The sequence below is a fragment of the Malus domestica genome, chromosome 15 (assembly GCF_042453785.1).
Source record: "Malus domestica chromosome 15, GDT2T_hap1".
Taxonomy (NCBI): domain Eukaryota; kingdom Viridiplantae; phylum Streptophyta; class Magnoliopsida; order Rosales; family Rosaceae; genus Malus; species Malus domestica.
In genome coordinates this window covers 5160453-5174559 of record NC_091675.1, presented here as the reverse complement: position 1 = coordinate 5174559, position 14107 = coordinate 5160453, and the positions used below count along the sequence as shown (strand labels likewise).

The window sequence follows — 14107 nt, the reverse complement described above, 5'->3', positions numbered from 1 at the left end:
GGGGCACAAAAACAAATGCCATGCAGAGGAATCCTAATTTTTAATCAAGAAATATAAATAAAATTAAACGAAAATAGTGAATATAAATTTAATATCTCCGACCCAGTTTTATATATGAAATTTTAACGAAAAACTTTCGGTACTGTTCATTTTAACGAAAAATCATATTTTTACATTAAAAAATCAATCTTGTTACTATTTATTTTGTTCCTTATTTTATCCTTATCGTTTAAACTTAAAATTTTAAAATAATTTTTATTAGTTTTTTTTTATATGGGCCGAACCTTGGAATCAGCACGACCCAATTAAATTAAAATTTTAAGATCCGACTCAAGGGGCATTTGGAATCCGCCACGCCTATAAAATCCCCCCAACCCTGGCATTTCATAGCCACAACACAAAGAAAGCAAAAGAGAAAGAGATCTAGGGTCACACCAAAGCAAGTCCAGAGAGGCACAGAGAGAGAGAGAGAGAGAGGCAGAAATATGGGTGGTTGGGCAATTGCAGTTCACGGCGGCGCGGGTGTCGACCCGAACCTCCCCATGGAGCGTCAAGAGCAGGCCAAACAACTCCTCACCCGCTGCCTCAATCTCGGCATCTCTGCTCTCCGCTCCGATCTAGCCGCCATTGATGTGGTCGAGCTTGTCGTACGTCTCCTTCCTCCCCCTCTGCATTTCCAACCCCTACAAAATGTTATTCATGTTTTCGTTACGAGTTCAATGGATGTGATCTACAAAACATAGTCTAAAAAGATGATCTAACTAACATTTTTCTTTCGTCAGATCACAAGACGATATTCTGAACTATCCTATTCTATGAATATGAGATCAAACTTGAACGTAATTGACCTAATTTGCATCTGCATTTTATTTCGTATTGTTGTTATTATCGATTTTAATCCCTTTGATTTATCATTTTTCATATTAAAATGGTACTTTAATCTTTCACTGGTGATTTAATCCCATATCTATGTTTGGTTCCTGTGTTTTTCCATGACCAAACAAACCTTAATGATTTTGCAAACACATTGAAAACTTTCCTGTTCTGATTTCCGAGTTTTTAGTCCATGTTTTTATTTGCATGGCGTATTTTGGACCTCTCCTTTGTTTTTTAACCTAAGCTGGCGCTGCATCATGCATGCTGGAATCTTCTTACTAGTTTAAACTCCTCAAAACATTTTTTATTTTTTATTTTTATGTTTACAAAATATTGGTTTTATTATTAATGTTTGTGATTTGTTATGTTGTCTAAAAATAGGTTAGGGAATTGGAAACCGATCCTTTCTTCAACTCTGGCCGTGGATCAGCTCTCACTGCCAAAGGGACGGTTGAGATGGAAGCCAGCATCATGGATGGACCCAAAAGACGATGCGGCGCCGTTTCGGGATTAACCACGGTTAAGAATCCCGTTTCACTCGCCCGCCTCGTCATGGACAAATCACCTCACTCCTACCTCGCCTTCTCCGGCGCCGAAGACTTCGCCCGACAACAGGTTTGTTATGCTTTCACTTTCACCCCTTTCATTGTCCATAATAATATTCAATACCCAAATGAAGAATCAAAATCCACTTTGGATTCTGTAAATAAATCCTTACTAAAACATAAAAAATAAAAGTATAAACTCCTGTCTTTTTCAGGAGGTGCTTGAATCTAGTCCAAAGATTCCACCTTACTGTTTATCGTGCCACACGTCTAATTAAATGTTATTTTAACAGATGTTGAAATTTGGTAATTTAATAATAATAATAATAGTACTATTTCATATGTGTTTTTTGTTACTATTTTGTATTTATTTTTCTGGACAAATATCTCGTTTGTATATATTATTATTGTGTGGAATCTTAATGGGGTTTTGTGCGATATTTTAGGGCGTTGAGCTCGTGGACAATGAGTATTTCATCACAGAGGAAAATGTGGGGATGCTCAAATTGGCAAAGGAGGCCAACACAATCTTGGTAAGTATATTTTGATTTCATCAGTGGGTAATTAATTAATGGATTAGGTACTTAGTACGTTTTGTGTCATATATTAATTAATTTTGGTCACGTGCAGTTTGATTACAGAATTCCGTTAGGATCGGAGAGCTGCAGCGCAGGTGTGGAGAGTCCGTTGCACATGAACGGGCTCCCCATTAGCGTTTACGCACCCGAGACCGTTGGCTGTGTGGTGGTGGATAATCAAGGACGTTGCGCTGCAGCTACATCCACCGGTGGGCTAATGAACAAAATGACCGGCCGAATTGGTGACTCGCCCCTCATTGGTGCCGGTACCTACGCGTGTGACCTTTGTGGGGTCTCGTGCACGGGTGAGGGCGAGGCAATCATACGCGGGACACTTGCGCGTGAGGTGGCAGCAGTGATGGAGTACAAGGGCCTAGGCCTTCAAGATGCAGTGGATTTTGTGATCAATGAGAGGCTTGATGATGGCAAGGCCGGACTCATAGCTGTGTCTAGCAAAGGTGAAGTAGCTTATGGGTTTAATTGTATGGGGATGTTTAGGGGGTGTGCCACTGAGGATGGGTTCATGGAGGTTGGGATTTGGGAGTAGAGAGGGACTTTGAAAGTGAAAAATCATTCTGGGTTTGCTTTGTTTGGGGCCTTAGATACTAAATGATCTGTATCTAGGCTTTGCTTTTGATGTTTGTGTAGGCTAATATCAGAAATGCATGCCTTTCATTAGGTGTAATTTTTAGTTGAATTGGCATGTATTTTTCGACCATCATTGAATAAAAAGCCAGAGCATTTTCATAATCTCTGTTTCTTTTTTCAAAAGACCAAAGCATGTATTCTAGATTATTCTAGTTTACGAACACATAATTACAATTTAGGAATAAAGGATGGGAATCTAGATCCTCTCCGGATCTAAGGATCAATTGATCCGGTCCGTTAAAATTTGATTCAATGATTACAAACAAGGGGTCCCATTAAAAGTAATAATAATTGTAGCCGTTGAATCAAATTTCAACGAGTCGAATCAATTGATCCTAGGCTCAAGATCCTTAGATCTGAAGAGGATCTGGATCCTAAAGGATGGGCGGCATACGTACTCTCCTGATGAACTGGCACAACACAACTCTTCGTAATCTCTAGTACCACACCTTATTAGCTGTTAATTGGATGAAATAAATGTAACTAATTTTAGGTAGGGTATCCGAAAATTCTTGTTGTCACAAGTAGCCAAATGAATTCAGATTCTTGTAGCCACTTTTATGGTGAAAGTGCCGAGGGTTTGTGTTTGTCAGATTGCTGATTGTGATTCATCTGACATGTTTGATACCATAGCCTGATAAGGTTATAGGAGTACCTCAAACAAGTTGGCCTGAATTCCTCATGTGAAGAAAATGAAAAGGCACAAAGGGATCCATAGCTGGCCCATATTGATTGCACTAGATATTCATCCATACACAACAAACTTAAATTGGGACAATTTGGGACCCGATCAAACAAAACGTTGACAATTTGGGAATAATTTGGTCCTTTGGACATTATTAGTTGGGCATAGCTTGGCTGGATCTTTCTTGACCTTTTATAGATGCTCTTGGGAAGAAATTACTACTCGACTTGTTAACGAGTAAAGATTTTAAAGAGACGCACCAATTACCACATGCATAACACCGCATATGTGAGAACCATGGACTAGATGGCACTAAGGTGAAAGTAGGGTCTAGTAAAGTGGCCTAAACTCTTGTCTCCTGCAGACTCTGGTGGAAGGAGTTAAACTAGAGAGTTAACACTAAAGTTTCAAAGAGACGGTCTAAATGGTTAACACTTATATTTTCTCAAACTTAACTACTTATTCGTGAAGCAAAGTGGTGTTTTATCTTAAGAAATACAATCATGCAATTATAAATTGTAAATTATTTTGTCAAACTCTCGGAATGGATTTTAAATTAAAAGGAGGTAGGCAATTGGCAATATGGAGGGCACAACATCAGTGAGGATGTGAAGCAATTGAATTGGGCAAACGCTTATGCCATCTTTACTGGAGCAGTAGAGACGCAATTGATTTGAAGCAGCATTCTTTGGCTAGACGCCCTAATAACTTGTGTTGCATAATCATGTCAATCTTCCAAAAAAATTTGGTCTTGTATTATTTCATATGACTGCCCATTCGTAACATCAGCATACTTCCAATTGTTTGGGGTCACGGCTTTTGACTGCCGTAATTAATTTCGCATATTGCATTGATATTGTTGGGAAACTTAGCCAAACGTTCAATATCAGGTTGGACATGCCCAATACACTTTTAGGTGTAGGGTGTTCGTCAAAAAATCGTTGCAATATAGAGAGGACAACCAGTTAACAAGTCCATTTACTCAATTTTTCTTGAGTACTTATAAATATTCAGTGTCGACACATATTTGATTGTTGAATTTGATGTAAACGGTCATCGGTGGGACAATAGTATTTGATGCATAATTTCTAACAAAATTTTGCTATAAAAGAAAACCATATATGTCACAATGTCTTATCATGTCATATAGAACATATAACATGCCTAACTAAGCAAAAACAAAGAAATACAAATATATATACACTTGAACAAACAAACGAACGTTACATAATATCATGTCATCATGCACCAGCTGCTTTCACTTATTCAGCGGTCTTATCATCTTTGGATTTTTTGGCACCGCCTGAGATGGCATCCTTTGCTGATTGAATGGTGTTTGCTACGGCAGCAGCTGCACCTGCAAAAGGGTGAACGCCCTCACTCTTTGCTCCGCCGTCTCGAATCTCATGAACCACTTCATCGCCCTCCTTCTTCGCTTCTTTGTCTTCTCCCGCTGGGGATCGGTAATCTACTGTCTGCACCTTGATATCCTCGTTTGTTTCTCCAGTTGATCCCTGCAAAATTACCAGTTACTCTTAATATTAAAAAACCAGAATTACTACAATTAATCAAAACACTAACAAAACATATAGCACAAATAAAAGGAAGGATAAAATTCTTTACTTTCGAAGTATTCATTTTCGCAAAATTCAACTCAGACAATTCTAAAACTCCCACTTACAAATTATACAAAATTAGTTGGCCAAACCAGTAGATATCATGTGAGCTGTACGTTTCGTGTCCACGAATCTCATAGTGTTGCAGGTCAGCACATATTTCTTATGCTTTTTTTATTTTAGTAATGTCGGTAAGCAGGACATTGTAACGGAGGCTCACAATATATTTTCTGAAAAGCATACGAATATATGGGCCAGGGGAAATATTGCACCGGCCGGCTGCTATAATTTCAACTTGGACATAACACAACTTTTAAAAGCTCTCGACCTCAATTGTCAATGAGTCATCTAGTTCCCTCTTTCTGCACTAGGAGAGGGAAGGGATTTGGGATGGCTCATAGGTACCCATTTTATCCTTCTGCAGACATTAGGAGGATTTTGTGATTTTGTCACAAAAAAGGTTAGTGTAATCGATAAATGGACTGGGATCACCTCCGGATCCCATCAAACAAAGAACATGCACATGTTACATATTCTCATATCTAATGGTCTCACTCATTTGGTGATCTTATATTTGTCACTTCCAGAAATGGAATCCTTGGCTGACTTGAGGGTATGTGCAACTGCAGCAGTTGCATCAAGATCAACAAAGTCACTACCTCCTCCATCTCGAATCTCATGAACCACCTCAACCTTCTCCTTCTTGGGCTGTTTGTCTTCCCCTGCCGGCGATCGATAATCTACCGTCCTTACTTTGATCTCCACTGCTCCTTGCTCGTTTGTTTCTTCACTTCCCTAGCAAAAACACAATTCAAAACAAAACATAAAGTTACTACATTTAATCCAAATAAATACTACTTAAAAAAATCCAAATAAATATTAAACGTAGTGGTGCAAAAGAAAATGAACTTGGACAACTCTGAAACTTGCACCTCCAAATAAAAAATGATCAGGCGGGCGACCATAGATGATAAATATAGTGCCGTTCGTAGAGAACCAAGCTATAGTGTAGAAATAAGGGGGCACCAGGGCCGAGCACGTATCATGTGAGCTGTTCGTTTTGTGTCCACGTATCTCATTGTGTAGGTCATTGTGGCTAAATCCACCATGAATTTTTGTAAAATCATAAAACCAATGGAAGTCTTGTACGGAAAGAGATCTTCATCGGATCTCTTCCTTCAAAGCTATCTACTTAAGTGATACAGATCTTTGAAATTTAATCAAACGGTTAAAAACAGAGAAGTTGGTAAAAACTTTTAAAAGTTATAATAATTTTTTATTATTAAATCAAATTTTAAGGGCTCAAATGAATTGATTTGATGATTTTGGAGGAATAGATCTAGAGAGGCTCTATGCTAGTCTTGCACTTGATATATGTCCCCAAGGAAGTGGATCCTCTCCTGAGCTTTGGATGAGATCCTCCTGACTACGAAATCCAGACCGTTTAAATTTAATCCAACGATTGCAATTATTATAACTTTTAGAGGTTCCCTATGTTTGGAGTTGTTAAATTAAATTTGAATGACCAATATTTCATGATCAGGAAGATCTCAATCCTGAGCTCAAGAGAGGATCCTCTTCCGTCCCCAAGAACCGCAATTAGTGACTCAACTAGTCTAGTTGCCACTATCTACAATAGGAGATGGAACGGAATTCGATGAGACATAGGTACTGTAGGGTTTGTTTGGCTGAGAAATTTTCACATTCCAGGGTAGTTGGGCAAAATAAAGAAGAAATTGATTACAAAAAAGTAGCCGAAAAATTAGAAAATGCACAGCATTGCAAAAGCATGTGTGAGGCATTTCTAATCCATCATATATAACTTTTTGTGATCTAGGAGTTTGTTGGGTAGTGGTGTTGATGGAGTCGTGAGCTTTGAGAAATTTAAAGAATAAGTCTTCCACTTTTCTTTTTAAAATAATCTTTCAAATAATTTTTTAAGTTGTATCATAGTATTATTTTAGTAACATTTTTAATAAAAGAATGTCATTAAAAAATTAACCAAGTGTTATGAAAGTCTTATTTTGTAGCAGTGTCTCAAACTACTAAGCAAAATAATGGACCAGGATCCTCTCCTGAGCTAAGGATGAGGATCCTCCTCATCAAGTGATGTGGGTCATTGGATGAAAATCCAACAGTTACAATTATTATAACTTTAAAGGGATCTCCTGTTTGTAGCCGTTGAATTTTCATCCAACGGTCCACACTCGTTGATGAGGAGGATCCTCATCCTTAACTCAGGAGAGGATCTGGTCCCAAAATAATGCCATATATTCCTTCCGGCATTTGCCAAATGAACAGTTTTAATTAGGCCCATGGAGGAGAGTAACCCACGCTCCCAAAGAGGCGAAGACAGAATACCTCTTGGAATAAACCTCGTACAGTACATGAACCAAACTTTTAAGAGCACTTCCAAGAGATGTTTTAAAACAACTAAAATTTTATTTTAAAGAGTTAAATTTAAAAAATTCATCTCCAAGTGATGTTGTAAAAGATTATTTATTGGGAGACTTTGGATGCGGTCCTTAGTTATGAATAATATTTGACTGAAACTTTGTTGGTTTTCAATTTTTGATCCAAGTCCCTAAAATTAATTGATAATTTATTTCTATGTACGTTACTATATTTTTTAAATTAAAAATTAAAATTTATAGTTGTTTATAGTAATGAGATTTTAAATAAAAAACATAATTTTTGGGATTAAAAATATTAAAATATAAATATACTATTGTGTGTGTGTGTAAACATGGGTACATTCATAAAAAATAACCAAAAAATTATTGTATCAAAACATGGGTACATTCTTCAAAATGGGTACATTTAGCAAAAATAAAAATGGGTACAAATAAATAAAAAAATATGGGTACAATACAAATAAAACTTTAAAAAATATGGGCACAAAAAGAAATTAATATATGGGTACAAATTAAAATTGAAAGGAAAATTGGTACAAATTAAAAAAGGGTTGCAAATTAAAAATGGGTACAAACTAAAAATAAAAATATATGATAAAAAATTTAGCTATAAATATAAATATACTAATTGTAACATTTTTAATATTAAATGAATATATTTAGAAATAAAAAATATTTTATTATTGAAATAATTAATGATATTATTAATACAAGGGACCTTGATCAAAAATTGAAAAGTAATAAGGTTTTAATCGATAGAGTAGTAAAAATAAGGATGAAAACCTAATTACTCCTTATTTATTATTGCAACATAAACAATAACTCTTTAAATTTAGCGAGCAACTATTCACTTGCTAAATATTAAAAAAAAAAAAAAAAAAAAACTTAAGGGTGAATCCTTGATCAAGGAAAAGAAGGAAGAGATAGAAGGGTGTTGGGTTGAGTTTGAATTGTTAATTATAAACTATTTAAAGTTTCTTAAAATAGAGAGTATTGTTGAAGACAAAAAGTTAAACTGAATAGCTAAAATAATTTTTGACATTGTTCAAGTGCTAGTTTAACCAAAATTTTTGACATTCTTGCAAGGCTCAACTAGGTCACTAAACTCACTATGGATTATTTTTTAAATTCCCAATTACTGTTTTTAGACACTCAAGTTGACTGTGTATAGAACCACTCTAGCTACTGCGAGTATTTGCTTCATTCCAACTGGATTGATATTTTTTTACTTTGTTGTTGGAATTTTTAAAGACTAACCCAAAAGTGTGAGCACAGTAACGACCAAAACAAAGGATTCTATATTTGAACAAGTTTCCAAGGTATGGGGTACATCTCGGCTCTCAGAATCTCACCATCTGATTGGATATTTAGGGTTGATTTTGATCAAAGATGGTGGCCATAAGAATCAAGGAAGGAACGAGCAAGCTTGATGCCCAAGTGGACTTCAGATACAGTAGTAAGGTGGAGGCCATCTTCTTTGAGACGCAATCCTTTGGCATCAACGCATTTCACATTTGGTAACTTGACATCCAACTGACCTTTCCTCACTATTTCTACAAATTTGCCTTCTCCAGAAGCCAGTGCCACCTGCAACCACAATAATTCAAACGCTTAGTTACAAGGCACATCGTGTATTTTCATGTGTATTCCTATAAAACCGTTCTTTAGGAATGATTAAAAGCATAATATGATAATTAAAATGCTTTGGACAATGTTTAACTTAAAAAATAGTCTCACTTTTTTAAAAATTTAGATGACTAATTAGTGTAATTTCGCTAACAATTGACGCTAGTGAGAAACATTTAAAGTATCAAACTCTGAAAACAAAAATGTATGTATTAACTCAGTAACAAATATTTATAAGTTAATATCATATGCAATAACAGGTATGTTATGAAAAACCCAATTATAATCCCACCTTTTCTTTCGATAGGTATCACCACACTTTTTAAGTATCGCAAGGTTTTTCGACATGCTTCAATCAAAAACACTTACAGTAAAAGAATTAATGTCGAAACAAAAGCACTTTCTATGAGAACAAGATTGCTAGTCCATAATGATTTGGGATTACAAACAAACTAAGAGCAGTGCTGCAAACCTGGATGACAGGAAGGTTAGGGAGATGAAGACCAGAACGCAGGTCCAAAACAAGCATCTCGAAATTCCCTTTATACCCCTCAGCATCCTCCTTTCTCACGGTGTCACTCTCTCCCTGAAACCACAAAAGCGCCCGGATAACTCCACCGCCCCTGACCGACTCGCGGGCTCGTCTCACCAACTCACTATACAACCGAGTCACTTTACCCCACTCGCCTATTCTAGTCCCGCCTACGGCGCAAGGAACCAGACCCACTTCCCCAAATCCCGACCCCTTGGCTCGGAGGACCTCATTGGCAAATGTCATGCCTGGTCCAATCCCACACGTCTTTCCCAGGTCGATGTCGGCGTGGAGTGGCTCGTGTGCTTGCTCCCATATGAGCTGTGCACTGAGCCGGAGGATTGATGGGTTGGGACTGCACTCGGTTGGGACGTTCCCGTCCCACTTGCCGCGGCTGACACCCCCGCGCCATGTTGCTCTGACCTGCTAGGATGAAGATGCTCCTGGCAACGGAAGCAGCCCCATTGAATTGGGTTATTAGTAAAACAGAGAGAAACAAAAACCATTTGGACATGCCCATGATTTGATTTTTGCAATGGCCAATGTGGTTTGTTTTTTGTCTCTCTTTACTTGGGACTACGAGCAGCAGAGTAATTGTTAATTTCCGCTCAGGGCTTCACGCTGTAATTATTACTCGTGGTTGATACTGCGTTTTTTTTTTTTGCTTTTAGGGTTTCTATCTACTGCCCAAGGTGGCAGTGGTGGTGAAACTATAGCAGTGGATTTGTTTCTGTAGCATACTGACAATTGGATTATTTTCCATGTTTTACAACATCTATTCCAAGTCTTTGCAAGGAAATTTAGATATAAAACCAAATACTATTTTAGAAAAATGACATGCACAAATGGAATAATTGGTTGTAAATTTTAATCGAATATCAAATTTTGGAGTACTAAACAAACAACAAAATAGGCATTAAAATGTTAATATGTATTTAGTGTCCACTAATAAAAATGTTACTCTTATCTCATTTTTCATATCACATTTGTCTTATCTCATTTGTACCATCTTTCTAATAGATATAAAACACACATATATTGATAAGTCTTATATTAGACAGGTGATACAAATGTAGTATAAAAAATATGGTGAGTGGTATTCCTTTTTACTTGTAAGTGAGGGGTCTTAGGTTCGAATCTCGTGGATGGCGAATTCGATACCAAATTAGGTTGCTCATTGTGTGACTTAACCGAACTCTTCCTCTTCATAGTGTAAAATATATCGTTGTACTTAAAAAAAAAAGTAATGCTATTCATACTATGTTTTTGTACCATATTTTCATGCCACCTTAGGTGGCATTTGATGTGGATAACCATATCATTTGAATTAATCAGATTTTTAAATTTAGTTCATTATTTAATAAACTAATAATTAAGAAAAACTAGTTAATTAAATGATAATTGTGGTATAAGAGGAGTCTTTCTTCTTCCTTTCCTTAGGTTTTGCAAATTTTTCAAATGATGTGGCTGTCTATATCAGATGCCACCTAAGGTGGTATAAAAATGTGGTATGAATAGCATTACTATAAAAAAAAATAGTTAAGTCCAACTAGAGTTCCAAGTTCCAACATACATGAGAGAAAAACAAACTGTTGGGTCTATTTAAAATTTGGATTAAATTTAATTGGGTATTTGGACATATGGGCTGTGTTCTTGTCAGTCTCAAAGCTGGTCCTTAAGCAGACCCAGAGCAGAGAAAGGAGATCATCTAGGCTCCCAATCGACTCGGTTTAATGAATCGTTGGGCCTTTTGGATTTGAGTTCTTCATACTTTTTCGTCGTGATCGATGAATTCTTACAATTCTAATGCTTGAAGCACAAGGGTCCTAAAACTGTATCAATTAGGATAGTAGCTTGGCCATTACTCTAAATACATTTGGATTTGTGAACACTGAATAAAGGAAGTAACAAATTAGCTAGCTCGTGGTGAGAACTTTCAATACCAAATAAAGTAGAAAATGGAAAATATAATTAGGATATGTTACTGGAGCATGACTTATGGCGCTGGGCAGGAATTGAAGATATGCATCAGCCAACATTTTCCCAAGTTGAACCTGGGCAGGGGTGGTGAGGTGTAAGCCATCAGGTTCCAACGGAAGACCTTTCGCGTCGACGGTTCTCACGTTTAGAAAGTCGACTCCCAGCTGGGCTTCTCTCACTATCTCTATCAGACTTGCTTCTTCCCCAGATGCTAGAGCCACCTATTTATATAACCAAAACACATCCCACACTGTTCATTTTAGACTTGCAGATCAACCAATATTATCCAACTAATTAGTCCATCATTAGATAAATAAGTAATATGTTATTTGACCAGAGATTCTTTCTGTAAGACGTATGGTCTTTTTTAAGGAGTGTAGAGATCGAACGCGTTGCATTTCAATTCATCAACTCAATCATCAAATGACATTATTAATTTGATAGGTTTTGTTTTCATATATATTAGGGTAGGACCTCGAGATGAAAAGAAACAATTTGCCCATCAATTCCCTGTCTCCATTCCAACTCTGAGCTTAGATGTGAAATGAAATCCCTTGATTCAGAAATTTTAATATTTCAATTAAGAAATGCCAAGTTGCACTAGGTTTTCATAGGAATCGTCCAAACTTGTAAATAAATTAGTTAACAATGATACCGACTTCAACAACTTGTTACATTTTATAAATATCTAAACCTAGCTAACAACGTTACATCATATAGGAATTAGGAAATACTGCTTTTGCTTACTTTGGATTAACAAGATCAAGGACTAAGTGGAAAAGCCATGGCAAAAAGCCAAAGAGCTAAAAGAATAAAGTTAAGTATTAAAGTAAATGTGGTTATCAATTTTTTTTTTTTTAATATGGGCTTGTCTAGGTTTGGCATGACTCTTCTATGCCGGCAGTCTGTTCTTCTTGACATTCGGATTTTCTTGACTTGACTGTGCATTCCGATTCACATGTTTGTCCTTCATCATGATGTGTGTTTTTTCCTGATTTCCTAATCTATGCTATTGGTGCTTTGGAACTTGTTTTGAAGTTTAGACCTAATAGATTTTTCTTTAGAAAGGTTTGGCGCCTCGTATTTTTATTTATTTTCTTAAGAGGGATAAGATTTATGTCATCCTTTTTTTTTGAATTTCATGTTATTATTTTTTTCTTGTGCTATGAGGACCAATGTTCATGTCTCTGATTAGGTGTAACTTCATTTTTTTGATTCAATAAAAGTTTTCTAGTTAAGGTTTTTTGAAGAAAAAAAAAAGTACTAATGTAAATGTAAGTTACGCTAGTTAATTAGTTAGGGAAGTGTGTTCATTCTCTTATATTCGAATGCCACTATGAGTAGTTTATCTTTAGTATAAACAAAAACAGAGTAATTAATTAACAATACTAAATGTCATTTAGTACTATGTTCTAGTGATATTTTTTTTCACTTTGAAGTGAGAAGACTTATGTTTGATTTTTAACAAGGATAAATTTGAAGCTCATAATAGCTAATTCATTATGAAACTTGGCCCATTTTTCCAACTTATAGTGTAAATAATATCGTTTAAAAAAATAATAATAAAAACAATACTAAATAATCGTACCTGGATAATTGGGAGATCTGGAGATTGCAGATCCAAACGTACATCCCCCAAAAAAGTTTCCAATCTGTTTTTGTAAGACCGAGCGTCTTCTCTACGAGCTGTATCGCTCTCACCCTGATACCACAGAAGTGCTCTGATCAAACCACCATTCTGCAACGAAACCTTGGCCCTCCCGATCATCTGGTTGTACATAAAAGAGCCTCGTGCCCACTGGGTTATGTTAGTTCCACCGATCGCACAAGGGACTAACCCAATCCGGCCAACCGTACTAGAGTGATTGGCCAAGACCGCATTGGCAAAAGCCATACCGGGTCCAATCCCATTGGTCTTCCCTACGTCGATGTCGGCGTGGAGAGGCTCGCGTGCTTTAACCCACCTGAGATTTGCGTCGAGCCGGAAGACTGACGGGTTGGGGCGGCACTTTGGCGGCACGACACCATCCCAGGTGACGATGCCTGTGGTGGTGTCGTTAACCACACCACCTCGACCTGCCATGTTGCTCTGTCCGGCCAGGATGAATATGCTTTTGACATGTTGATCTGTTTTTTGGTTTGGTTGTTGGGCAGTTGGAGATGCTGAGCAGGCTTGAGCCACAAGGGACAAGACAAACACGAAAAGCAGCATTGTGGGACAGGTAATTGTGGGTTCTCCTTTCCCTTAAGTTTGAAGGCATTTTGATAGCAAAGAGTCTTGCTTTTTTAAATGATAGTGTTACTTACCACCAAACCAAACATGGACAAGTATGGTTGAGCAAATGTTAGACATTGAACTACGTTTGATCCAATGGCCGGCCATAAGCATGCTACTTTTTGGATCCTTTTGAGCTTTCCGCGACGTTGTCCTTTTTGAGTGTGAAAATGTATCTTTTCTCTTTATAGGGTTGGGGAAGCAGGATGTGCATATGGATGACAATTTAACTCGTCAAATTCGATTCCGGCAAATAACCGATTCGAATGGTTTGGTTTCAGGCATAAGATTCCGGGTATACAGTTATGGGTAACCGTCGGTAAAATTTTCTG

General features: G+C 37.0%; 2 protein-coding genes and 1 pseudogene across 2 annotated transcripts; 1 reads left to right on the top strand and 2 right to left on the bottom strand.

The window, feature by feature from the left end:
• The first annotated feature begins 332 nt into the window (after positions 1-332).
• Positions 333-2749, top strand: LOC103424673 (probable isoaspartyl peptidase/L-asparaginase 2). The gene is made up of 4 exons (XM_008362763.4): positions 333-647; positions 1258-1491; positions 1868-1954; positions 2052-2749. Exons 1-4 carry the CDS (start codon positions 486-488, stop codon positions 2544-2546), a joined length of 978 nt encoding a protein of 325 aa, XP_008360985.1. The 5' UTR covers positions 333-485; the 3' UTR covers positions 2547-2749.
• Positions 2750-8641: 5892 nt separating this feature from the next.
• LOC103400151 (probable carbohydrate esterase At4g34215) lies at positions 8642-10144 on the bottom strand (annotated as a pseudogene).
• A 968-nt stretch (positions 10145-11112) lies between these two features.
• Positions 11113-13760, bottom strand: LOC103455937 (probable carbohydrate esterase At4g34215). The gene is made up of 2 exons (XM_008395549.4): positions 13089-13760; positions 11113-11721 (listed from the first exon to the last, which is right to left on the bottom strand). Exons 1-2 carry the CDS (start codon positions 13710-13712, stop codon positions 11437-11439), a joined length of 909 nt encoding a protein of 302 aa, XP_008393771.2. The 5' UTR covers positions 13713-13760; the 3' UTR covers positions 11113-11436.
• Between the last annotated feature and the right edge of the window lie 347 nt (positions 13761-14107).